Source organism: Rhipicephalus microplus, chromosome 5 (genome assembly GCF_043290135.1).
Source record: "Rhipicephalus microplus isolate Deutch F79 chromosome 5, USDA_Rmic, whole genome shotgun sequence".
Classification (NCBI taxonomy): Eukaryota; Metazoa; Arthropoda; class Arachnida; order Ixodida; family Ixodidae; genus Rhipicephalus; species Rhipicephalus microplus.
In genome coordinates, this window is record NC_134704.1 from 2,718,874 (window position 1) to 2,743,644 (window position 24,771).

General features: G+C 45.8%; 1 protein-coding gene across 6 annotated transcripts in view; it reads right to left on the minus strand.

Moving 5' to 3' along the window:
- Positions 1-24,771, minus strand: part of LOC119174039 (E3 ubiquitin-protein ligase SHPRH) — a 394,742-nt gene that overhangs the window by 110,565 nt on the left and 259,406 nt on the right. For all 6 annotated transcript variants that reach the window (XM_075894712.1, XM_075894713.1, XM_075894715.1 and 3 more), the window contains 2 exons: positions 15,276-15,377; positions 3,411-3,665 (listed from right to left, as the gene is read on the minus strand). In XM_075894712.1, the coding sequence (XP_075750827.1) occupies positions 3,411-3,665; positions 15,276-15,377 (357 nt within the window). The remainder of the gene's footprint in view (positions 1-3,410; positions 3,666-15,275; positions 15,378-24,771) is intronic.

Sequence of the window (24,771 nt, forward strand, 5' to 3'; positions counted from 1 at the left end):
GCATCAAAACAACAGCGAGCGTTTTTAAATATCGCCGACAGGAGGCGCCATAGCGTCAAGTCCGAGTCTGGAAAAGAGAATACAGCTGCACAAATGGCTTCTACTATCGCGCTGTACGCTAAAGACTTACCGAAAAGTTAACAAAAACCTTTAATAAACATGAGTGAATTGCTTACACTTGCTTCAAGTTGCTGATTTTGTAATCTCTTGTCAAGCACCTCTTGACGAGATTACACATGTTGCGCCTCCATGAGTTTGGTGAAGACATTCAACGGGCAAATGTCATTAGGTGTGAATGTCCTTCTCTGTACTAGTAAAGCAGCCACAAAAATGACATTAACACCTAATTTCACTCGCAGCGAATGACATTACGGGTGCCGTGTGACAGGGGTATTACACTAACCTTGAATCATTCGATGAGTTATCATAAGTTTTAAATACCATAAAGTGTGACTTTATTTTTAAAGGCGACATTAATATGCCCATGGTAGTCTGGAAGAATGAAAAACCTAATCAAATTCTCTAACTCACTATCCTCTTCATTCCCAGAGCTCAATTCGTTTCTGAGTGCCAGCATTAGTTTCTGCCAGCATTCTGGATTTGATTTCTGCTAACTCTAAGGTGTCGCTCCATAATGCAGTTGTAATCTCAAGTATTACCGTCACTACACTGTTGCCACTTGCATCACTAAGAGCAGGCCACAAACAACCATGAAAGGTATGACCGAGGTCACTATGCATCGCTATCTCAGGAACTTTGTTGCTTCTATCCTTATTTTTGTCAACTCTCCCAGTCACTGAATATGAATGAATTGTGGTCTGCTTTTGGCGATAAACTAATGAACTCAGCTAAATATATTTCTTCTGAACCTTTAGCAAGTCATTGCTATAATAACAAACCATGGGTGAACGAGAAAATTCGAGCTGTAGTTAGCAGAAAACACCCCCTTTACGCATGCCACATATTTGAAAAATTGCAGACAGACTGTTCATGAAGAAATGCATAGCTTTGGCTGCAAAATAAAATACATTCTTAGAGAAAAAACACAGGCATACATTTTTTCACTTGATTTAAAGTTCAAAGTTGATCACGAAAAATTCTCGAAATTATATATTAAAGTTCACAGCAAAGCGGTAAACACAATAGCTTGATCTATTATTCAATGAACAAGCAGTCTTTGATGATTACGAGAAGGCTTGTGCTTTTATTTTTGTTTCAAATCAGCGTTTTTCAATAGGTACACTAATAAGCTCCCTCAGATGCCAGATTTCCTTTACTTTTTTATTTATTTTTTATTTATTTGATACCCACAGCGCCATAAGGCATTACAGTGGGGGGAATACAATATGATTACAAGACAGAACACTAGCTCAATTTGCGGCAAGTACAGTACAGCCTAACCAGATAGTAGGAAGTACACTGAATACACAACGTAACGGAGATTGATATAAGTTGACATTTTGATCGATATAAGTTGACGAGAATAAGTACGAGGTTACTGCATGCATAAATGGTCTTAAGCAGGTTGCTGACATAAAATCAATTCATCTGGAGGCCCTGACATCATACCAACTAATGTATGCCCAAAGCATGCCCTTAGGAAATTACAAATTTCTTGGTCGTCTTAGTCAACAAAACCCTAGCACAGCAGTTCGGTTCAGACCGCCCGGAAAGCAGCAGCTGTTCTTCCCAATCATAAAGGTGGTCCCAAACATTCTATAAAGAACTACAGACCGATCTCGCTTACTTTTGTGTGCTGCAAAACATTAGAACATGTAAGCTACAGTGCCATGATGAAACACCTCCAAAACAACAGTTCCTTTTCGTACACTCTACATGGTTTTAGAGCTGGCTTATCCTGCACAACGCAATTGGTTGAATTTCACCATGATCTGCTTTACTCCTATAATTCTGAATTTCAAGTAGACTGCATTTTTTTCAACTTCAAAAAGGCTTTTAATACTGTTTCTCTTGATTTATTATTGCAAAAGTTATCGTCTTTTCGTATTCACCCTAATATAGCTGATTCGTTTCGAAATTAAATTACCTTTCTGGAAGAATGCAGCATGTTTTGCTATGTGGTGTTAGATCAACTGAAAGAACCGTCACCTCAGGCATGCCACGGGTATGTGTTTTAGGACCTTTGTTATTTATGGTTTACACCAATAATATTATACAGGGCCTATAATGCAGTCTCAGATTATATGCAGATGACCGTGTCTTTTAGACGACCATAACAAACGAATGCAATGTTAATAGCCTACAAACCAATGTAAACACAATTACAAGTTAGTGTTCCAAATAGTGTATGTTTTAAACAGTGCTAAATGTCAACTTACATCTTTGACCCGCAAACATTTCGCTGTGAGATCAGACTATTATTTGGGCCATATATCACTTGAACGGGTGCAGCATTACAAATATCTTTTTTTTTTCAGAAAGTCTGAGCTGGGCTAAACACAATATCCCTTGAAAATCTTTCTGGATGTTTAACCTCATTAGGTGCAATTTTTATAATGCACAGCATTAAAGCACCCTAAAAGCATTAAAGAAGAACTTCAAAATGTGAATGTTTGGCGCAGCATGGGACCCTGACACTTTCTGTCTTATCGATAAACTTGAGCGTAACCAGAATCACACAGCCAGGTCTGTCACTAATTAATGAAAGACATCCTTGAAAGACATCCCCCTCCATTCATCTCTACACGTCGTAGTAAAGTTCTGTAATTCTTTTTTTTTTCCCACACTTGAACAGACTTCTTGAAGGTTAAACATTATCCCTATAGTTCTTGCATTCTACTCTCCCACGAGAAACTACCTGCCTGTTTTGCTTCTGCTGTTACCTTTTTTGTTGAAGATGATTGCTTTGTCTGCATGTGTTACCACTCATCTGCACTATTTCCACTGCATTGTATTTAGCTCATATTTTCATCTTTGTATGTGAATCACATATATTTTGTTACATAATTACAGTAGACTCTCATCAAACAGAACCTCAAGGGACCAGGAAAATGTGTTCCATTCTGCATTTACTGAGAGGTGAACTGGGTTGCAGCATTCAAGTATGAAATCAATCACCTCAGAGGCAGTTCTGTTTACCAGATTTTTCTTTACTAAAAGCCCATTGTATTTTTTCTTGAATGGCTCCCTGCAGTAATGCCCATGTGGCACTGCAGGTACTGGAATGAATAAAAAAAAATAGATTTAGAGACATGTTGCTGCATTTGCATTAGTGAAATACCCAAAGAGTAATCACCTGCAAGCTGAAGAAAACTGAGCTAGTCGATGGCGTGCTGAGAAAAAAAAAAAACAGAACAGGGCAGCATTGTGCATCTTGTGATTGACGGGGCCCAAAGAGCCTAGGTGTTACGCAAGATGTAGGGCGGTGGTTGTCTGGTGCTGGCACTGACCTTGACAGAGAATCTGGGGTGTGAGGTCGTCGGCGGGGCAGTGTCGACGTAGAATACGTCTCCGTGAGCACAGCTGCTTCTGCAGACGGCACACAGAAGACTGCCACTGCGCACGCACGACAGGGAGCTGCACACCATCTTGATGCAGTCCAGACAGAAGTTGTGCCCACACTGCATCACACTCCAACGACGGCCCAGGGAATTCTGGCAGATAGGGCACGGCTCCGGATTGAACTCACCTCTGTGGCTGCCAGCCTGGGTGCAGACAAACATTGCATCCGTCTACATATTTATTTCCCCTCCTTTGGTGAACAAACACTTACAGCCAATCCTGTAGCTCGAAAACTGCACTTTTAAACTAAGTTTTCATGAGCAGACTGGCACCATTTCATCTGCAAGTGATGTGTAGAGATGTTGAGAAATAGCTAATCCCTGAGGATGGTGAATATATCTTCCATGGAGGTGAAAATCACGAATGTTGCAATTATGAAAAAGCTGTTGAGACTTTCTTGCTGACTGTGAGGTTTTTTTTTTTTGCATCTGCAATGTATATACTTATGGCCAAAACAAAACTCGTCATGTGTTGGTGTTCTGGCAAGGACACAAATGAAGCTTGCAAAATTCAAGCTCAAACTGGATGGTCAAATACAATGAGCTCACTACAGCATGAAATCGAAGCATTACACGTGAGCCATGTCATCTTCACATTGCATGTGTAACGAACATAAAAAAAAAGTAGAGTCACTTAAGGGCTGCCCATAAACCACATAGACGTAAGAGATTGGTCGGAGGAAGGCTGGTGGCACACCACCCGAGCCGAGAAACGAAATTCCAGAGGATGAGCTGGCACTGTGTGTTGGGATACCGAGCTGCAAAGATGTGGGAAACGAGCATCGCTACGGCAACGGGAGTAGCATAACCGCCTGGTTCTGAAGAATGTCAGCGTGAAGAGGTTCGGGAAGTGGCCATCACAAGTGAGGTCCCAGTGAGGCTGCCCGGACTTGCTACACCCATACAAAGCAGTTCCTGGTAGACTTGCAGTTTCCCCACATCGCATTAGGAAGGAAGCAGCCCACACTAGTCAGCCGAGTGGAAGCGTCAGTGGGGGAGTGCCCGACGAGCGGGGCCTGGCAAGGCGGAAAATTGAGACGAAGATTGGGACATTGGCGATGAAGAAGAGCGGGACATGCGGTGGGAGCAACTGATAGCGACCATAAGAAGTAGAGCAGGCCGTCAACGATGGAGGACTTGGCCAAACGTCAATACTGCACGGGGCAACGGGTCGCAACACGACAAGCTGTAAGAACCATAGAGTTTCTCACAAAAATACTTAGAGGAAAGAGTGGCGTCATCATCTATGTGAATTAGCGTCTATGCACCACAGTCTATGTGTGGCGCCACCGTCTACGTTGGGAATGACAGTATATGTGTCTACGAGGCTTGTGTTGGCTGGCGTTGAGTGTGGCTTTGGCTCAAAAGCGAATACGACTGTGTAAATAAAGCTTCTGTAAAACAAAATGTTTATAAGCGGATCTCATTCATGAGTAATATACTCTAAAATAAAAGGCCACTTACCTTGACGCCACAATGAAACGGCAAAAGAAAAAAACAACAACATATAAGTGGTGGAGGAAAAGCTCCTTTTGTCGTCTGCCTGCCAAGTTCAGCGGCCGTTAGTTACTTTTTACGCTTCGTAAAATTGTACATCGACTAAGAAGGTTACAGCCTTAAATAAAACATGTTTCTGTTCGATGACAAAAATAAATAGCTCATTACGTGCTCCTTTAGTAAGAAATCAATTATTTTAACGTGAAGCCAGGCGTGTCTTAGAGGTATACAAATCCGAGTCAAGTTCGAAGCTCACATATCCCATCATAGCCTTGCATCCAGCAACTCACTATCGCCAGATTTTCCTCTAGGTAGGTTTGTGAGAAACTCTATGGTAAGAACATTCCATTGTCAATGCCATCATTCATTTCATTTTCATTTTATTTCCTTAAAGACCCGCGAGGGGGCATTACATAAGGGGTGGGTAATTATAAAGACAAAACATAGAAGCCAAAGATTTAAAATAGAAAGTGTTTATTGATATTTTCAATGAACGATTATGGGCAGAGAATGGTTACAATCTCACTGGGAAGGCCATTCTAGTCTGGTGCGGTACGTGGAAAAAACGAGGCGAAAAAAGTAGAAGTCCGGGAACGTGGCCGAGCTACTTGAAGCAAATGGCTCGTGTGGTGAGATATGCGTGTTGTGGGAATGATATAAGGTGGGGCTTGCAAGGGACTATGAAAAATTTTGTGCAACAATGACAGGCTGGCAATACGACGGCGAAGTTCTAGATCTGGTAAACCAGATTCTGCTTTCAATCCAGATACGCTGAGAGTGGAAGAGTATGAACAGTGAATAAATCTAGCGGCCCGGTTTTGAAGCAATTCGATGGCATGTGTAAGATAAGATTGTCGAGGGTCCCAAATTGGCGATGCGTATTCTAGTTTAGGTCGAACGATGGATTTGTATGCTTGTAATTTCACGTGTTGTGGAGCGAAGCTTAAATGTTGTTTAAGGAAACCCAGTGTTTTATTTGCAGATGAAATGATATTAGTGACGTGTATGTTCCATGAAAGATCCCTACAAAGAGTGACGTCCAAATACTTGTATGACGGAACATTTTCTAATGGGATGGCACTAACTGCGTACGGATCCACAAGCGGCATGCCGCGGCGATGGAATGAAATGACTTTACATTTACTCAGGTTAAGTTCCATGAGCCAGCGCTCACACCATTCCTGGAGGCAATTTAAGTTGGCTTGTAAGGATGACTGTTTTGAAGTGTCAGTAACAGTGTCATATATAACGCAGTCATCAGCAAACAGGCGGGTTTTACAGGTTAGGTTTGAAGGCAAGTCATTTATGTATATAAGGAATAAAAGGGGACTAAGAACCGAACCCTGGGGTACTCCGGACGTTACTGGAAGAGGATTAGAGGTACGGTTGTTGATATTAACAGACTGGGAGCGGTTTGAAAGGAATTTTTTTATCCAATTTTGTATGTTCGGGTGAAGATTTAACTGGGAAAGTTTTAGTAACAGTCGAGAATGGGGTACTTTGTCGAACGCTTTGGAAAAATCTAAGAATACGGCATTGGTTTGTAAGTTACAGTCCAGGTTAGTATGCAAATCATGAACAAATAAGGCCAGTTGCGTTTCACAAGAGAAACCTCTGCGGAACCCATGTTGTGCTGGATGGAAAAAGCTGTTTGAATCAAGAAAGTCTACGATATGCGTGTAGATGACATGTTCCATGATTTTACAGGTCATGCTGGTTCGAGATATGGGACGATAGTTTAATGGCGAGTTTTTGTTACCTGATTTGAAAATTGGAACGACCTTCCCATTCTTCCAGTCATCTGGTAGGCGTTCTGTTAAAAGTGACTGTGAGAAGAGCAAGCATAGAAAAGATGCACAAATATATTTTGTATTCTTAAGAAATTTGGAGTTGATTTCGTCAATACCAGAAGAGGAGGAAAGTTTTAATTTGTCGATCAGGCACATAATTCCATTAGCAGTGAACGATACTGGTGGCATAGCACATTCTCTAATAGTGGGTGGTATTGTAAATGACACGTTACTTTCTTTGGTAAACACGGATGAGAAAGCGGTGCTGAAGACGTTAGCGCATTGATCATCAGTGAATACGTGACCCGATTTACTGGTAAAAGTGATTGGGGCGGTATGCCGGGGGTTCAAAACCTGCCAAAATTTTTTTTGGTTTTTAGCATGCTAGGTAAGTCAACATTTAAAAAAGAATTCTTTGCGTCTTGAACTGCGCATAAATAAGCTTTTTCAGCTGCGTAGTATTTCTGCCACTTTTGCGGTTCTTCTAGTCTTTTTGCTTATCTAAACAGGCGTTTTTTTCTTTTTCTTGTTTTATAATCTTTTCAGAGTTTTAGAGAACCATGGCTTTTGGCAATTTGCCTGGAAGTGGGATTTCGGAATAAACCTGTCAGTCAATTCATTGACCTTGTCTTTAAACAGTGTCCAGTTTTCTTCGACGGACAAGGAAAAGAAAGTAGTTTCTAAACTGGATAAGAATGCGTTGAGCCCCAAATTTATTGCTTCATAATTCCCCTTGTCGTACAACCGAATGGTTTTCTGGGTATTTTGACGAATTAACGGTTTAAATGCAAATTAGGTATGAATGACCTAATAGTCACTTTTTTGGCGGAGATAAGTAATCGAGACCATGTTTTCTGGATGACTGGTTAGTATTAGGTCCAAAATATTTTCACACTCTTGTGTTACGCGTGTTGGTGCACTTACCATTTGTAAAAGATTAAAATTTAAACAAACGTCCAGGAAAGCCCCGGCTTTGCTTTGTGCCTGTGACAGCATGGTTTGGTTAAACCAGTTAATACCCGGAAAATTAAAATCACCGAACAAAACTACGGGGGCGTTGGGATACTTTTTTGTAATTTCGTTTAAGACGTCGGTAAGGTTATTAGAAAAGTCAGGACAGCTATTCGGGGGCCTGTAGCAGACGCCAAGTTATACTGACTGGGGCTTAGCAGAACAAAGAATCCAAATTATTTCAAGGTCAGATGACAGGTTAACTAACAAGCAGGTTATTTTTTGGTTTATGGCAATAAGAACTCCTCCTCCCTTCTTATCTTTTCGATCCTTCCGAAATAGCTGAAAATTAGGCAAATCGGCCAAGACCTCTTGATCAGAGACGCTGTCATTTAACCATGTTTCGGGTATAATAAGAAAGTCGCTGTTGGATGACAAAGCCAGATTCGAAATATGTTTGCGCTTCGGAATGATACTTCTAATATTAGTAAAGATCATGGAAAACGAAAAAGTTTATTTGGGGACAATTTGGGGGGAGGTTCGCTTTGGTCGACGATGGGATGATTGCTATTTTAGTTCTTTCACAGACTGCGATGTATCGTCAAAGACGTAGCGTTTAGTTCCGAGAAAGAGGGTTTTGAAGCGCACAGTGAAAGCTGCTGACTTAGTTCTTGCAAAAGCGATTAGATGTTTGCGCACATGACGTAGGGCAGGGGAGAAGTCCTCGCCCACGCTGAAGCATGTGTCCTTGAATTTGCGACCGTTGGAAGGATAAGTTCTTTTGTCTTGGATGATTGGAACTTTACAATTATGGGTCGAATGCGGTTTTCTGAGAAGCGCCCGAGGCGGTGCGCATGCTCAGTTTCTGAGGGAGGAATCGTTAGTTGGAGTGTGTCACAGCAATGACGGACGATTATTTCTTCCGAGTCCGAATACGTTTAGTTTTAGTAGTATCCGGAATGCCATAAAATATAAGATTGTTTCGTCTCGAACGGTTCTCTCTGTCGTCTACACGGGATTCGAGATTACAGATTTTGTGAGTCATTTCGTTTGTGAGTGTCTTTAGGTCAACCAGCTCTGTGCGCATGGATGAAAGGGCAGTGCATTGTTTTTCAAGGTCAGTGATGCGTTTGCACAAATCTGTTATCCTTACGACTGTTGTTTTTAGTTGGTTTTTAATTTCCTGCATGTCGGAAATAAGCTTATTTCTGTCCAGCGAATAGCTTCTGCAATTCAGTGAGCAGGCCATCACCAGTGGGAGGCCCAGGGTTAGTTTTGACATCCCCCGCCAAAAGCAAAAAAGAGTGTATGACCTGCGCACACTGAACAATAATCACAACACAGCACCGTGGGCTCGGCAGCTGAAATAAAAAATAATTACTCGATTTCTTAGCAAGAAAAGCACTTCTGTTACTGACCTGCATGATGAAGGCAAACAGATTAGGCTGCGCGTTCGCACAGCTACCGAACCCACAATGCGGCGCGGACAGGGGCGGTTGTTTTGTTGTCGTGGCTGCAGATGATGTCTGTTTTGATGGGGTAGTCCACGTGTGGTCGTGGGTCAAGGTTTGCAGTGGCGGCGCTGTTGCTGGATCTGGTGCGATAGTAGCGGGATTCAAGTTTGAAGTGCCGCTGTGGAAAGGGGCGGGAATGTTTGACGGTCCGATGAAGCCAGGCATAAGAAACAGCAGGAACAACTTTGAAGGCATGGTGAGAACCTGCATGATGAAGGCAAACGGATTAGGCTGCGCATTCGCACAGCTACCGAGCCCACAATGCGGCGCGGACAGGGGCGGCTGTTTTGTAGTCGTGGCTGCAGATGATGTCTGTCTTGATGGGGTAGTCCACGTGTGGTCAAGGGCCAAGGTTTGCAGTGGCGGCGCTGTTGCTGGATCCGGTGCGATAGTAGCGGGATACAAGTTTGAAGTGCCGCTGTGGAAAGGGGCGGGAATGTTTGACGATCCGATGAATCCAGGCATGAGAAACAGCAGGAACAACTTTGAAGGCATGGTGAGAACCTGCATGATGAAGGCAAACGGATTAGGCTGCGCATTCGCACAGCTACCGAGCCCACAATGCGGCGCGGACAGGGGCGGCTGTTTTGTAGTCGTGGCTGCAGATGATGTCTGTCTTGATGGGGTAGTCCACGTGTGGTCGAGGGTCAAGGTTTGCAGTGGCGGCGCTGTTGATGGATCCGGTGCAATAGTAGCGGGATTCAAGTTTGAAGTGCCGCTGTGGAAGGAGGAGGGAATGGTTGACGGACCGATGAAGCCAGGCATGAGAAACAGCAGGAACAACTTTGAAGGCATGGTGAGAACCTGCATGATGAATGCAAACGGATTAGGCTGCGCATTCGCACAGCTACCGAGCCCACAATGCGGCGCAGACAGGGGCGGCTGTTTTGTAGTCGTGGCTGCAGATGATGTTTGTTTTGATGGGGTACTCCACGTGTGGTCGAGGGTCAAGGTTTGCAGTGGCGGCGCTGTTGCTGGATCCGGTGCGATAGTAGCGGGATTCAAGTTTGAAGTGCCGCTGTGGAAGGAGGAGGGAATGGTTGACGGACCGATGAAGCCAGGCATGAGAAACAGCAGGAACAACTTTGAAGGCATGGTGAGAACCTGCATGATGAATGCAAACGGATTAGGCTGCGCATTCGCACAGCTACCGAGCCCACAATGCGGCGCGGACAGGGGCGGCTGTTTTGTAGTCATGGCTACAGATGATGTCTGTTTTGATGGGGTAGTCCACGTGTGGTCGAGGGTCAAGGTTTGCAGTGGCGGCGCTGTTGCTGGATCCGGTGCGATAGTAGCGGGATTCAAGTTTGAAGTGCCGCTGTGGAAGGAGGAGGGAATGGTTGACGGACCGATGAAGCCAGGCATGAGAAACAGCAGGAACAACTTTGAAGGCATGGTGAGAACCTGCATGATGAAGGCAAACGGATTAGGCTGCGCATTCGCACAGCTACCGAGCCCACAATGCGGCGCGGACAGGGGCGGCTGTTTTGTAGTCGTGGCTGCAGATGATGTCTGTCTTGATGGGGTAGTCCACGTGTGGTCGAGGGTCAAGGTTTGCAGTGGCGGCGCTGTTGCTGGATCCGGTGCGATAGTAGCGGGATTCAAGTTTGAAGTGCCGCTGTGGAAGGAGGAGGGAATGGTTGACGGACCGATGAAGCCAGGCATGAGAAACAGCAGGAACAACTTTGAAGGCATGGTGAAAGCCTACATGATGAATGCAAACGGATTAGGCTGCGCGTTCGCACAGCTACTGAGCCCACCTTTGGCTCAGGGCTAGTGGCTAGGGCTAGCAATGGATTGGAACTGAGCTACAGCCAGTTTGGGTTTGCCCATGTATGCGGATTGTTAATTGAGGGTTATTGAGCTTTGGTTGTTGAGATACTGTTTTTTGAGATATTTAGTGCCATTGTTATTGAGTGCCTTAACTCTTTTGTTACCACACCTATTCAAATCGATCACCGGTGATCCACGCTTCTCAGCCATCAATTTTGGCATGTTAAATTTCTTTCTCGTGTACCCAGCACTTCCTAGTAGTTAATTCAGCCATAGAACTTTCAGAATTTCTTTTATTTGCCGACTTGGGCAGCATAGCGATTTTTTTACTGACTTTTGCGCAAACCAATGTGCGTGTAGAGTTGGGAAAATGCACTAGGTTGGTGAACTTGACAAAAGTGCGTGTTCTTGTGATTATGCTGCAGTAACGTCAAAGTTCTATATTGAAAAGAAACTTTGCAAGCCAAATATCAGATTGATGAGTTAGCTTCGCAATTTGACCGAGTTGAGCAGTAATATTTCTCCTAAATTTATTCAGTAATCAATAGAGAGCTGTTGCTAGAAGTCAGGGAAAATTAATTCTACAAAAAAATATTTCCCAAGGTCCCCGGCATGTATAAAGCGTGCAGGTGGCTCTCACAGCCAGTTTCCAGCCACTCTGTTTTTGCTTCAGTTGTTATATCAGACACAGGGTCTCATCTAGTGTCACTATTCGCTCCTATTACGCAGTCATGTGCACATGGGTGCGCATCAGTGCTGCAAAACACATGCGCTGCTTGAAACTGTCTTGCTACCCACCTCAATTGAGTGAGAACGAGCTGAGATTTTGCGTATGACAGCACCTCAGCTTCAATTTTTATGGAAACGATGTTTTGCGTCAGCCTGAGACATCCGTAGCTGTTCATGGGTTTGTTTCGTTTACATCTTCAGGTTATCCCCTCCGCCGCTAGTGCGTATAGCTTCTGACCTTCGAGCATAATCTTATAGTTACTTAGATGATGTGCCTTTTCCACACTTTGCTAGGGTGGGGTGTGGTGGCACTGGCTGCAGAGCTTCCCCTAACGGCAAGAAGGCCCCCAGAGCACACCTTGGCCCTGACTATAGAGAAGTGCGAGACATATTCAAACTTCACGCAATATTGTCTTTTTTTTATTATGATATGCACAAAGATGCAAAGGAATTTGCTTGGATGCATATATTGGAACGCCAACTTATGTGGAGTGAGTTGGCTCATAGAAAGAGGTGACACTAGATGAAATAGCAAAGTTCATTGGACATCGCATTTATAGAGGGATTATTCACATCATGAATATTCATATATATTGGAACACCTGGAGACTCTTACCTCAAGGCAACGAAAATTCACTGAGAAGTGTGCACGAGTACACTTGTGTCCCCCCCCCCCCCCCCCCCAAAAAAAAACCATGCAATGCTTCACTGCATGGCATGAGCAATGAAGCAGCACCTCGATTCTTTTCTTTGTCCATGTGAATAGAAACATTTTGTACAGTATTATTTATTTTTACAATGTTCCTGAGTCATTTATCTGCAAAATAAGTATTTCGTTTGTTTTGAATATTTTTGCATATATAGTGTTTTTTTTTGCGCTGTTTATCAGCTGGTGATGAAATATTTCACTGTTGACATTTTTATTCCTTCTTAAATATTTTTGTTGCTCTAAAACATGTTTTTTAAAAGAACATTTCATTCTGCGAAGTTTAGTATGCTACAATCTGTGCTGGTGTACTTTTCAAACTGGCATATGAAAGGCATATGAAAAACAACCATTCTCGCGCGGTAATGAAAGAGTTAATGCGAATTCACTGAATTGCTCTTGTTCGTTTTGGGTAAAAAATGTGTTTGTCATGCCACACCTGTCTCTCGTCTGTCTCAGATCCATCCTACGCTCCTGAGATGAATTCGTGACAATTTTTAACATTTTTTGCGCACGTCATAGGCTAAAGAAAGTGGGAAATAGATACGCCATTAATGTTGTTCTTACGGCTGCCAATAAGCTATGCACTGCTGTGCAGAAAAGAATGATCAGGTAATCAACAGGAAGCAGACTGACAATCACTGAGTTAAACGCACCAAAAATTCACTTAAGGTATTTGTAACAGGCTAAGAATTAAAAGTAAAGTGTACCGCTGTCCATTTGTATTATACACTAGCTTTAAGTGTAGAGTGAATTGGAGTTTTTTTCTTTTACTTTTGCTTATACAGGTGTGTGAATAATCCAAAGTATATTTGTTGAATATTGCAATTGTAATATTTGTATTCGGTTAAAAAACCACATATTCTAAAGTACTGATTATGCAAAGAAACTGGAGTATTCGAACCTTTCGAATATCCCGTCGCATATGTTACTAAAAAAAGTTCCTATTTCGCACCTTTACGATAAGTCCATCAACAGTAAACCATGCAGTTATTACTGCGACTTCGGCGCATACACCATGATGGCTGCTCGAAAATGCACGGGAGCGTAATATGAAGGCTGCTAATGAATGCGCTGGCACATCATCGCGACAAATATACTAACGATAAACATCTTGAGGAATCTACTAACAACAAACATCTTGAGGAATCTGGATCATGAGCTGCCTCGTCCGCTGTGTGTGTGGCTTAGCAGTTTAGCGCTGCTACCACTCGCTGAACCCTAATGCGCTATTGGGTGAACACGTGAGCGGACAGCACTATCAGTCCTGCGTAAGAGCCATCATTAGAAATACTGCACATGTACAGCATTTGCTCTACGATACACTCTTTCCTGCATGTGCACCCCGTCATGGATACACTTATTCGTCATCTGTAAGCTGAATTTCTGTCTGCTAAGCTGGTGCATCATGCATTTCAATTAAAAGTTTGTGTGTGAATGCAAAAAATGAGTATAGAACAGTTTACAGGAATTTATCCCTGAATTTCAAGTTTTGTTAAAACAGTTTACATATGAACTATTTATTAAACAAATTTCCAAAGAAAGAAATAATTGAAAATGCAGGATGCATCAGCTTAGCAGACAAAAATACAGTGAGGTAGAAGACAAAAACACATTTGCAACACACAAATTGGCGTTCTTTGATATAGCTTAGAGTGGGAGGATTCATAAAATAAAAGCATCTTTTTAGTCCGTGAATCCAGTGCACGTCATGAGGATAAAAAGTGACAGACAATTCTAGAAACCTAATGAAGCTCATGGGGTACTTCATGAGCAAAACAGAAATGTGGGCAGCATCACTGACATGGCTATGGTGTACTCGTCTGGTGTCCCAGACGTGGCTCTTTTATTTGCGATGACAACCATTGCTGCTAGAGCACACCGTGTTGCAACCTGTCGGCGCCCTCTCAAGTAATTTATGAGCAGCTGATTTACAAAGCCTCCGAGATCAATTCTTGTAGTTGTCGCGCTGGCCGTAATATGTATAAATATAATTAGAAAAATGTGTAAAGAAGTGAAGTAGTACGTCATTAGGCATTTTTTTTGACAGCGCAACTGCTTAGTCTCCTGGCTCATGCAGGCAGGTGGAACTCGCCCGCTGATAACGTTACCCTTCAGGACCTCCTCGTTTGTTTCGTTGCATGACATCAAGTTAGTGCGATAGCTAGGCAGGGGTACATATAGATTAAATAACTTGCAATGTGATTTTTTAACCTTTCTGCAGTTAAAACAGTAAGCTAGCAGACGATCTGGGTCCCTGTTCTCAGGAACTGTGCGAGCTCGGCTACGCAGAAGCAGCATTATTTATATAATTCATGCACCCATATCTGTTGGATGTGGTTTGATGTTACACAGACACTTTTTAATTTCAATCGTGTTATGCGACTATTTTACTGAAAATCGGCACAAAGGTAGGCAATGCAAATTTGAACTACGTGCGCTGGGCACACCATACGATGGTGGTGCATTACTGATGATGTCATCACAAAAGCGACCACCACTCTCCCATCGGTTTGCTGTGAAGACGGCACACTGCTTCATTTCAGTACACCATAGACATGGCTTCACCAATGACGCCAAAGGTAAAAGCACTCCTCCCAATATGTAAAAGAACAAGAATACCATCGAAACATCTAAAAACTCTGGCGACTCAATCATAACAGGAGTGACACCTAAGAGGGCAGGAATAAATTGCAGGTGCCCCATCCAGAATTCTTACAGTACAGCTAAATGTTTATTACATTCCTAGCATTCCTCCCTATACTTCGAAGATTGTATGGCCAATACGTCGTACCTTTTCTAGGTTTTTCAGGTAGAAAAGCTGGCCCAGTTTCTTCTTGAGATCATTTTGGTGCAACTCCTTTTCACACAGAAGGTTTGCCCACTGCTCTGGTACCTGTGAAACGACATCAATTCGTTACAAATACTTTTCACACAGAATGCTTGACCAGTACTCTGGCACATGCAAAAAGACGTCAATTCGGTACAAGTCCTTTTGATACAAAATGCTTGTCCACTGCTCTGGCACCACTGAAAAGGCATAATTTTCAGACAACTCCTTCTCACAGGCTGTTTGGCACAGGAACCTGTGAAAAGACATCATTTTGGTGAAATTTCTTTTCACATAAAATGCTTGACCACTGCTCTGGCAACAGTAAAAAGACATCAATTTGGTACAACTTGTTTTCACACAGAATGTTTCACCACTACACGGGCACCTGTGAAAAGTAGTCGTGTGCAAGTATTCAAATATTCCAAATGTTCGAACGAATAGTAGAGTATTTAAATTCGCTGCGATTTGAATTTAAATTATTAAAAATGTTGAAGTATCTGCGATGAACGAATAGATGTACATTAGTCCGCAAGTAAATGCCTGTAAAAGTAGTTTCACTGCAGTGTAGAGGTGCTAAACTGTGAAAGCACATATTAAAAAAAAATCCGCTCTGCCGCGAAGCCCCCCTTGAAAATTAAAAGGGCCCTGAAGCACTTGTTGAGCATAGTTGAGGCGACCGAGAGCACGCGAGGCAAATATTATAGCGCAGCACACAGCCTGAAATTCACAATAAATTTTGAAAGTCAGCTAAAAATTGCTCTCTTCCCTTGGCAAATGACCCTACAAGCTCAAAGATCACTTGTCACAGCCATTGGCCAACTTGAGCATGGCATGCTCAGTTGTTGCTGAGGCGGCTGTTGAAAAAAATTAAGAGAGAAAAAATGCTGAAGGTCACGAGGCGCACATGTCGTTTTTCCTTTCCCTGTGCCATCTCTCCCTGTTTAGCTTCCTGCTCTTTTGCTGGGACTAGAAGAGAAATTGCAATTGCAGTGTGTGACAAATATTTGGAACTCCGCTCCTACTGCAATGAGTCTAAATGATTTGCAGTGATGAATTCGTGAGGCAATTGAGTGGCTTCATGGCTACTTAAAAAAGTGTTGCAGGGTCCCTTTAAATGAACATGCTACCCTCAAGTCAATTCATCATTTTAATACGCTTAAAATAATGTTATAACGGCTAACATGCTCTAAGTATAATAAATTTTAAAATGTTACATATTTTACAGGTTATCACCAGCATCCTACCGAAACTCATATCCCGCTAGTACTCAAAGTTATTTGGACTTCCTTTGAACGAAAAAAAAAAAAAAACAGATTTACCCAGGGCCCCATTTTAAATGAAAAAATATATATTGTGCCCGTTAATTAGGTCATGATAATAGTACTTGTGGGAATTGAGGCTAGCCTGCCGCCTCTTTCTGTCGTCCTCATGTCCTGACATGATTCCCCTCCTTCGTGGTCTGCCACGCTGGGAGAGCAGGGAGTGACGTTTAACCCCTCTCACACGGTAGCAGATGTCGACTGTGGCACCGTGCGCAAAATCTTTTGGGACGTCTACTGCGCGCGTGCCGGGAGTGAGTCTGATTTCTCTGGGACAGCTGAGGGTGAGCACCCATTTACTTTTCCGTTCGTCGACTTCTATTGTTTGGGGCTCATCACACTTTGCCTTACGCCCGCGGCGAATGCTCAGCTTTTATTGCTCGCTGCAAACGCTAAGCCGAAGAGCAGTGCGATATCCTAGTGCGTGGTCAAACTACGCCGACCCCTATCTCTCCCAAGCCAACGCGAGCGCACCTTCGCCCATGCTCGAGCAAACAAGCCATTTGTCCCGGTGTCACCATGAATCACTTTTACCACAGCGATGTGCTCGCGGCACCCTGTGTAGTACTTCTTGCTCGTGGCGTGGATAAGCCCATTCGCCTTCCCTCCGCGCCATTGCAACAAGATCTGTACTTCATTTCTGGTGTTGCCGCAGGCAATAAAGTGTTGCGACTTTGAGCAGTATCGCGTTCTCACCACAGCGATGGCTAACGCGTGCCCTGCGGCTCGCTAAGACTGGACCCACGCTAGTGGCCGTACTCCTTCAGGATACGTGTCACTACATTGGCGCGCAACGCGGTATCAAAAGCTCTAAGATTTTGACTGCTCTCAACGAGTAAGTTAGCCTGCGCGATTCGGGCTCGTCGCAACATTTCCGCTTCGTGGGATTTTGTCCGCCGTCCCTTTTAGCGGATGCCATGTTGCACAAGGAGGCCATTGCCTCTATTGACGGGACCCCTTCGGCACCCGTCCGTGTCGCCACCCCATATTGCGGTGAAGACACGACGCGCCTATCCACTTCCCTTGGAGATGGTGCGCCATTTCAGAATGGGCCTCTTGCCCTACCCGACCCTTACCCACAAGCCCCTCTGACTGCTAATACGCCCTTTGGCAGGCATGGCAGTTCCTCAGCACAGCGCTCACTGTCAGTTTTCTGCAGAATTGACTGGGCGCAGGCTTTGGCCCTCGCCGACATTTCCCTGCCATCAGCCGTGCAACCGACACTACAAACGCACGCTGAGCAGGCGCCTGAATTGTCAATGGTAGTTGCAGCAAGTGCGCATTATGTTCGACAACAGGCCAATCCCACAAGGAACTCTCTTTTGCTCTGGGAGTGGCACGCAGGGCAGTGGTTTGTTTGATACCACCCCACTGATCGAGCTGGGAGACTGCTCACTTTCGCTCGACCGCACCACTAACGCACAAACGGCTAACGCACCAAGCCAGTGCAGCGACGAAGACACTGCTGCAAAACGCCGTGCAGATGATACAAGCACTCTCGGGAGCTGTGCAAACGCTTTTGGCTAGTCCGAAAAGCAGTCACCTCGCTGTTATGTTGCATGTGCCAACCTACAGGAGATACGGTGACCTGCTCACCACCTGAGATTACCTTGACTCTCTGTCACGTTATCAGAGAGCAATGGGTTTGGATGATCAGGTGGTGCATGAATGTGTTGTTCCAGCTGCACTGACTGACACGGCGGCGAGATGGTATCAACCTACCGGTTACCGCGCAGCAACCCTTGAGGAGTTTCGCGCGGGCTTTTTGCGCGAATTCCTACCCGCTGACTACAAAAGTATGATGTCGCGAGAGCTCCAGCTCTGTACACAAGCTCCTGAGTAGCCTTTACAAGAGTATGTATGTGCGATTGATGAACTTTACTCTATCGCTGAGCCCCTAGCCTCGAACGAGGAGCGCGTCGAAAGGGTGATACGCCAGGCACATCAGACTTTTTTGGCACACCTGCGCGGTGGCCGCTTTTATGCTTTGGAGGAGTTAGACGCTGAGGCAAAGCGCGTATTCAAGGCAACCTTCTTACTGCGCTACGCTTGGAGAGGGGCCATGACTCTTCCCCAATGGCAACAGCTTCACGGCGCCACCTTTGCGGCTGCAACTGGCTGTGCTTGGGAGTTGAGCAATCGCGCTCTTGATCTCTACACACATAAAAAGTGCACAGCCTGTGCTGCACCACCTGAAATTTCCACCCAGGAATACTTTCCAACCCCACGTAATGTGGAAGGTGACGCTCGCAGAACTGTACCCTGCGATAACGTAGCGAGCCGATCACTACAGCTAGAGGCTACTCCGTCTGGGAAAACAGACTGTGATGGAGTGCGCTGTTACCGCTGCCGTGAACGAGGGCACATAGCAAGGGAGTGCACCGGATCCAGGCCTCCTGCGAGGAAGGAAAACAGGTTTGCAGGTCGTTCGTGAATGCACAAGCGATGGAACCTTTTCTTCTTCCCTCGGCGTGCAGGGCAAACATGTTTCTTACTGATGCACATGCGCCGTTCATTCCGGTGAATATCGCCGGCTGTGAATTTTCAGCATTACTACACACGGGCGCTAGCACCTCGTTTTTTGGCGAACAGGTGTTGTCCTACTTGCAGAAGCACTTAGTGCGCTTGCGGGACAGCCGAACGACATTTACCCTTTCGGAAAGCGCGGCCCATTCGGCAGGCGCTGCAAGGTTAACTGTCAGATGGGGAGATCGAATGAGATGCTGCAGTCTTGTTCATCTTCCAGGGCTCGATGTTCCAAAGATTCTCGGTTGGTATTTTCTTCTTAAAACCGGGATCATTGTGGACATTGCGAATAGCGGCTATCGTGATGGCCCATTTCGCCAACTCAAGCCGTTCATCAGCCCGCCGGCACTTACCATTGCCTTTGCCACAGAAACGTCAAAAACGTGCCCTGCGCAGAGATCGGGGCCAAGCCCTTGCTCAACACATTCGCACTCTCACAGTACCCTTCGGGAACGGGAGCAATGGCACGAACTGTGTTGTGAGCAAACTTCGGGGTCGTACCCTGGCATTAAGCGCTTGTCGGAAACCTCTGTTTGGATCAACCGACATGATATGAAGAGGCACTACATCATTTTGTCGCCTGCGCGACTAAGTTAGATGATACATAGAAGGCTCATCTGTCGACACTGTTACGTCAATACGACGAGATCCTCACAGATCAACCGTGCTGCACCCATTTTGTGAGCCACGTGAACGAAACTGGCGACGCGCTTCCTTTGAAGTCTAACTCCAGGCCCGTCAGTCTCGCCAAAAGGCAGGTTATCGACGTGTTGATAGAGTACATGCTTGCGGATGGCATTATTTGCCGCTTGTCTAGCTTCTGGGCGCCTCCAATTGTGTTGGTGTCTAAGAAAAATGGCAGTGATCACCTGTGCATAGACTATCGCCGTCTCAATGAAGTGACTCGTAAGGATGTCTATCTGCTCCCCACGATAAACTCCATTGTAGGAAACCTGGGTGATGCACGATACTTTACAACGTTTGATACCTTTAAAGGTTACTTATAGGCCTGCATGGGTGAGTGTGAACAGTATAAAACTGCGTTCACGTCTTACAGAGAGTTGTTTGAGTTTACTCGTATACTCCTTGGTCTTTGCAATGCTCCTGCGACGTTTCAAAGACTCATGGACCGTGTCCTTGGGGAAGCAAAGTGGTCATACTGCATGTGCTACTTCGACGACATCGTGATTTATTCACGCACCTTTAAAGAGCACTCGGCTCATGTTGCCGATGTACTCGAGAGGGTGAGGGCCGCTGGGATTACAATCAATCTTGCTAAGGTCCAATTAGCGCAGGCCCATATTTAGTTACTCGGGTTTACGCTTGGGGAAGGAACTATTGAGCCAGATCAGGACAAACTTCGAGCCATTCTTGATTTTCCCGTGGCCAAGGACTTATGTGGGCTTCGTCGCTTTTTAGGAATGGTTAACTTTCACCATTCCTTCATTCCGTTTTGTGCCCGACTGCAGGCACCCTTGAGCAAGCTCTTGGGTAAGCCTGCTGATTGACAATAGGAACCTGAGCAGCAGGAGGCGTTTTGCAAACTGTTTAACACCATAGAAGAGACAGCGCAGCTCAAGCTCCCCGAACTGACCATTCCGTTCGTTGTACAAACCGATGCGAGCGATCCGTGTTTAAGAGTCGTTCTCCTACAGGAATATAATGGCGTGTTGCAGCCATTGGCCTTTGCCAGCCGCCTCTTGGAACCTGCGGAGAAAAATTATTCTGTGGCCGAACAGGAGTGCCTCGCCATCGTGTTTGCACTGTGGAAGTTTGACGCCTACCTTAATCGGATGAAGTTCGTGGTGCAAATGGATCACAGTGAGCTCAGCTGGCTGATGCGGCTCCATGAGCCTGCCGGCAGGCTGCCGCGCTGGGCTCTCCTGATACAGCACTATTACTTTGCAGTGCAGTTTAGAAAGGGAAGCACCAACATGTAGCTGACCCGCTATCCTGTGTCCCATTGTCTGCCGAGCACCTTGATTCAATGCGACAGCCACTAGTCGTGCCTTTGCACATGCAAGCATCGTGGGCTAAACAGCGGCACCGCTGCCATTCGGCGGGAAGGGTGAGTCCCCACGTGCACTAACCTTAGCTGCTTTCCAGGTAAGCGGCGCAGAAGCAGCTGAGTGGAAGATCTTTCCGAAGGCCACTATGCCAAAAGCGAACCCATGATGCTCCGCTTCGAACACTGTTGCGTAAAGACATTGCATGGGTTTGGACAGAGGCGCAGCAAAAAAATTTTGAGACCTTGCGCCAATCCTTGACGAAAGCACCCGTTTTGGCTTTCTTCAACCCTAAAAAGCCTTTTATTCTCTCTGTTGACGCAAGCCAATTAGGAGTCGGCACAGTTCTCATGCAAGACGGCCGTCCCACCCCTTTTTTGTCCCGGTCGCTCACAGAGGCGCAACAAAACTATGCACAAATTGAGAAGGAAATGTTGGTGATAGTGCATGGTTGCACGAAGTTTCATGAATATGTTTTTGGTCAGGCAGAAGTGATTGTAGAGACCGATCACAGGCCTTTAGTACCAATACTTAACAAGCCGCTGCATCAGTGTCCCCTTCGCTTGCAACGCATGAGGCTGACCTTGCAGCGCTATCCGATCAAACATGTTTATAAAGCAGGCAAAGATCTTTTTCTTGCTGATGCTTTGTCGCGTTTTCCGAGCACAGTGAGCATGTGAGAGGAAACTGCGCAGTTTCAAGTAAATGTGCTGGAATTTGTTTCAGCCTCGGAACCCCGTCTAAAAAGTATTCTCGCAGCAGCCAACAACGATACCGTTCTCTCCAAGCTGCGGGAATATGCGCTGACCAGTTGGCCTGACAAAAAGCACGAGGTTCCAGAAGCCATCCGCCCATACTGGTCTTATCAGAAGGAGATACACGCACAAGACGGGCTCCTATTTCGCAGCAACAAGGTGATCATACCGAGCTCGATGAAAGCAGAAATATTGGCTCTTTTGCACGTCGCAAACGCCGAAGCCGATAAGATGAAGGCGCAGGCACGAAGCGTCATGTTCTGGCCCTGCCTGGCAAGCGACATAGAGCAATTTTGCCGAAACTGCAAAATGTGCCAAAAGCATCAGCCCTGAAACGCAAATATGCCGCTTTTGAGCCGTAAGGTTCCAAACTTGCCCTGGGAAGCTGTAGGAATGGACCTATTCTTTTACGGGGGCCGATAGTTTGCCATTATTGTCGATTTCTATTCCTTCTTTTTTGAAATAAGTGAATTTCGCCATACCACTGCTTATCAGCTGAAGTCTTGATGCACAGAACTTTTTTCGGTTCATGGATTACCGCTTAAACTGTGCAGCGACAACGGGCCACCATTTAACAGCACAGAATTCAAAGACTCTTTATATGGGCTCGGCATTACCCACGTAACTTCAAGCCCATATCATCCACGCTCAAATGCTATGACAGAGAGGGCCGTGCAAGAAACAAAAAAGCTATTAAAGAAGTGCTCTTTTAGAACGCCTGATTTCCACATGGCTCTGCTTGACTGGCGTAATACACCGCGAGATTGTTTTGAAATCCCCTGTGCAGAGACTGATGGGAAGGCAGACGAGGACCCTGCTGCCCGTACCCTCAAGCCACCTGGTGCCGGAAACTGTGCCTAACCGAGCCGTTCATAACCGTCTCCAGGAAATCCGCCAACGCCAGAGGATCTACTACAATCACCGCTCCAGGCACCTGCCGCCTCTATCACCTGGCCAGAGGGTGACTACATACGATACCCATGAAAAGACCTGGACACCTGCGGTCGTTCTAAGGCCAGCTGAGGCTCCGCGCTCTGTGGTGGTGAAGAGGGAAGAGGGCCAGGAAATTAGACGCACACACGAGCATCTGCGAGACGCACCTACACATCCCAAAGGGAGACCTCATGACAAATCTGAACTACTAGAGGACGCCCAGCCCGCTCAAGAGCTACGGAGAAGCACAAGGCCACGCCGGGAGCCTTGCCGCTACCCACTACCAGAAAGACCAGTGTAATTATTTGCTTCCCTAAGAAAAGGGAAATGTAGCATGGCTGAGTCACTCCAACATCACCGGCAATTTTGTTAAAATCACGTGACCTCTTACGTCACCATTCTTGCCTATATCTACTTCGTTTCAACCACAATGTACGTTGTTCATCACCCGACTGCAGGCCCGCTTACAGTACCGAACGCCCCCATCAAGCCGTGAACCCAGCCCACGCCACGAAGAAGACAGAGACGCCAAGAACGAGCAGCGAGTTAGCCGCAGACAACAAGGTCTGCCACCGGATTACGGGCTTTTACCGAACTGACTCGGAAGACCAAGACCATGCCATCGACCGCAACAACGATGACAACTGCTGCGCCACAGTCCGCGATCGTATGCAGCAGCCAAAGGAACCACCAATTTTCCGTGGGTCATCGTTTGAAGATCCGGAAATTTGGCTGGAGACCTTTGACCGGGTGGCCGCCCTGAACTACTGGGACACAGATAAGCTACATCGCATCTACTTTTATGTAGAGGACGCGGCTAAGACCTGGTTTGAGAATCAGGAGTCTGCCCTTCAAACATGGTATCTCTTCCACGGCGTATTCCTGGATACGTTCAGGAGCATCGGGCACAAAGAAAGAGACGCGACGCTGCTGGAAACGAAGGCGCAACTCCCGGCTGAAAATGTAACAATCTTCCTGGAAGAAGTGACACAACTTTTTCGCTATTTTGGCCCTGACATACTCGAGGGAAAAAAGTTTGTTTTCTCATGCGAGGGGTCAAGCAAGAACTCTTTGTTGGACTAATCCGAAACCCTCCCCAAAAACTGTCCAGGAATTCCCGTCGGAAGCAAGATAAATCGAGAAGACGCTGGAAATGCGAACTCGCCAGTATAATCAGCGAACGATGGAAGACCACCCAGCTTTTCATACTCTCAGCTCAGACGACCTTTGCAAACCGATACCAGCGATTGTATGGGAAGAGCTGCGTAAATTGTTGGTGGCCTCGCAGCATCCCGTCGACCCAATCGCCGACATTGTACGGCAGGAAGTCCAGCAATTTCTCTGGACACCTGAACCAGCGCTGCCTGAGCCACAAACCATGAGCTATGCTGCTGAAGCCAGCCGTCATGCCTTTCCTCCACGCCCACGTCAAAACGCCGCCCCGTCGCATTTCAGTCGCCAGACACCACCACTGCTACCACCATCACCGACATCCTACCGTTCGCCAGTGGGCCAGCGCACTGTGCCGAGGAAACCTGACGTTTGGCGGGCACCTAATAACTGCCCCCGCTCTGCTACCACTTCGACGCTAGACGCTATGCTTCCAAACGTCGCTGACGAAGAAAACCTCGATGTCACCGCCTACCTTCAGCGCTCGGAAAAAGCTCGTAAACTCCCCTGCCTGCGCATCAAGAATCGGCAGACGACCGGCAGCCGCCATCACAATCTTCAACGAAGCTTTGTCGAGTAACAATCTGGGGACCGCGTCTGGGTGTGGATGCAGATACTACAGTGGCTAGAATAAGGAGGTGTGAAAAGCAGCCACTGAAACCGGTCCCCAAAGCGCGCCGATGCCGCTCGGAGTGCTGCACACAGAGGCGTGTGGGTACCCTTGCGCAGGTGACATACGAATGAGCGC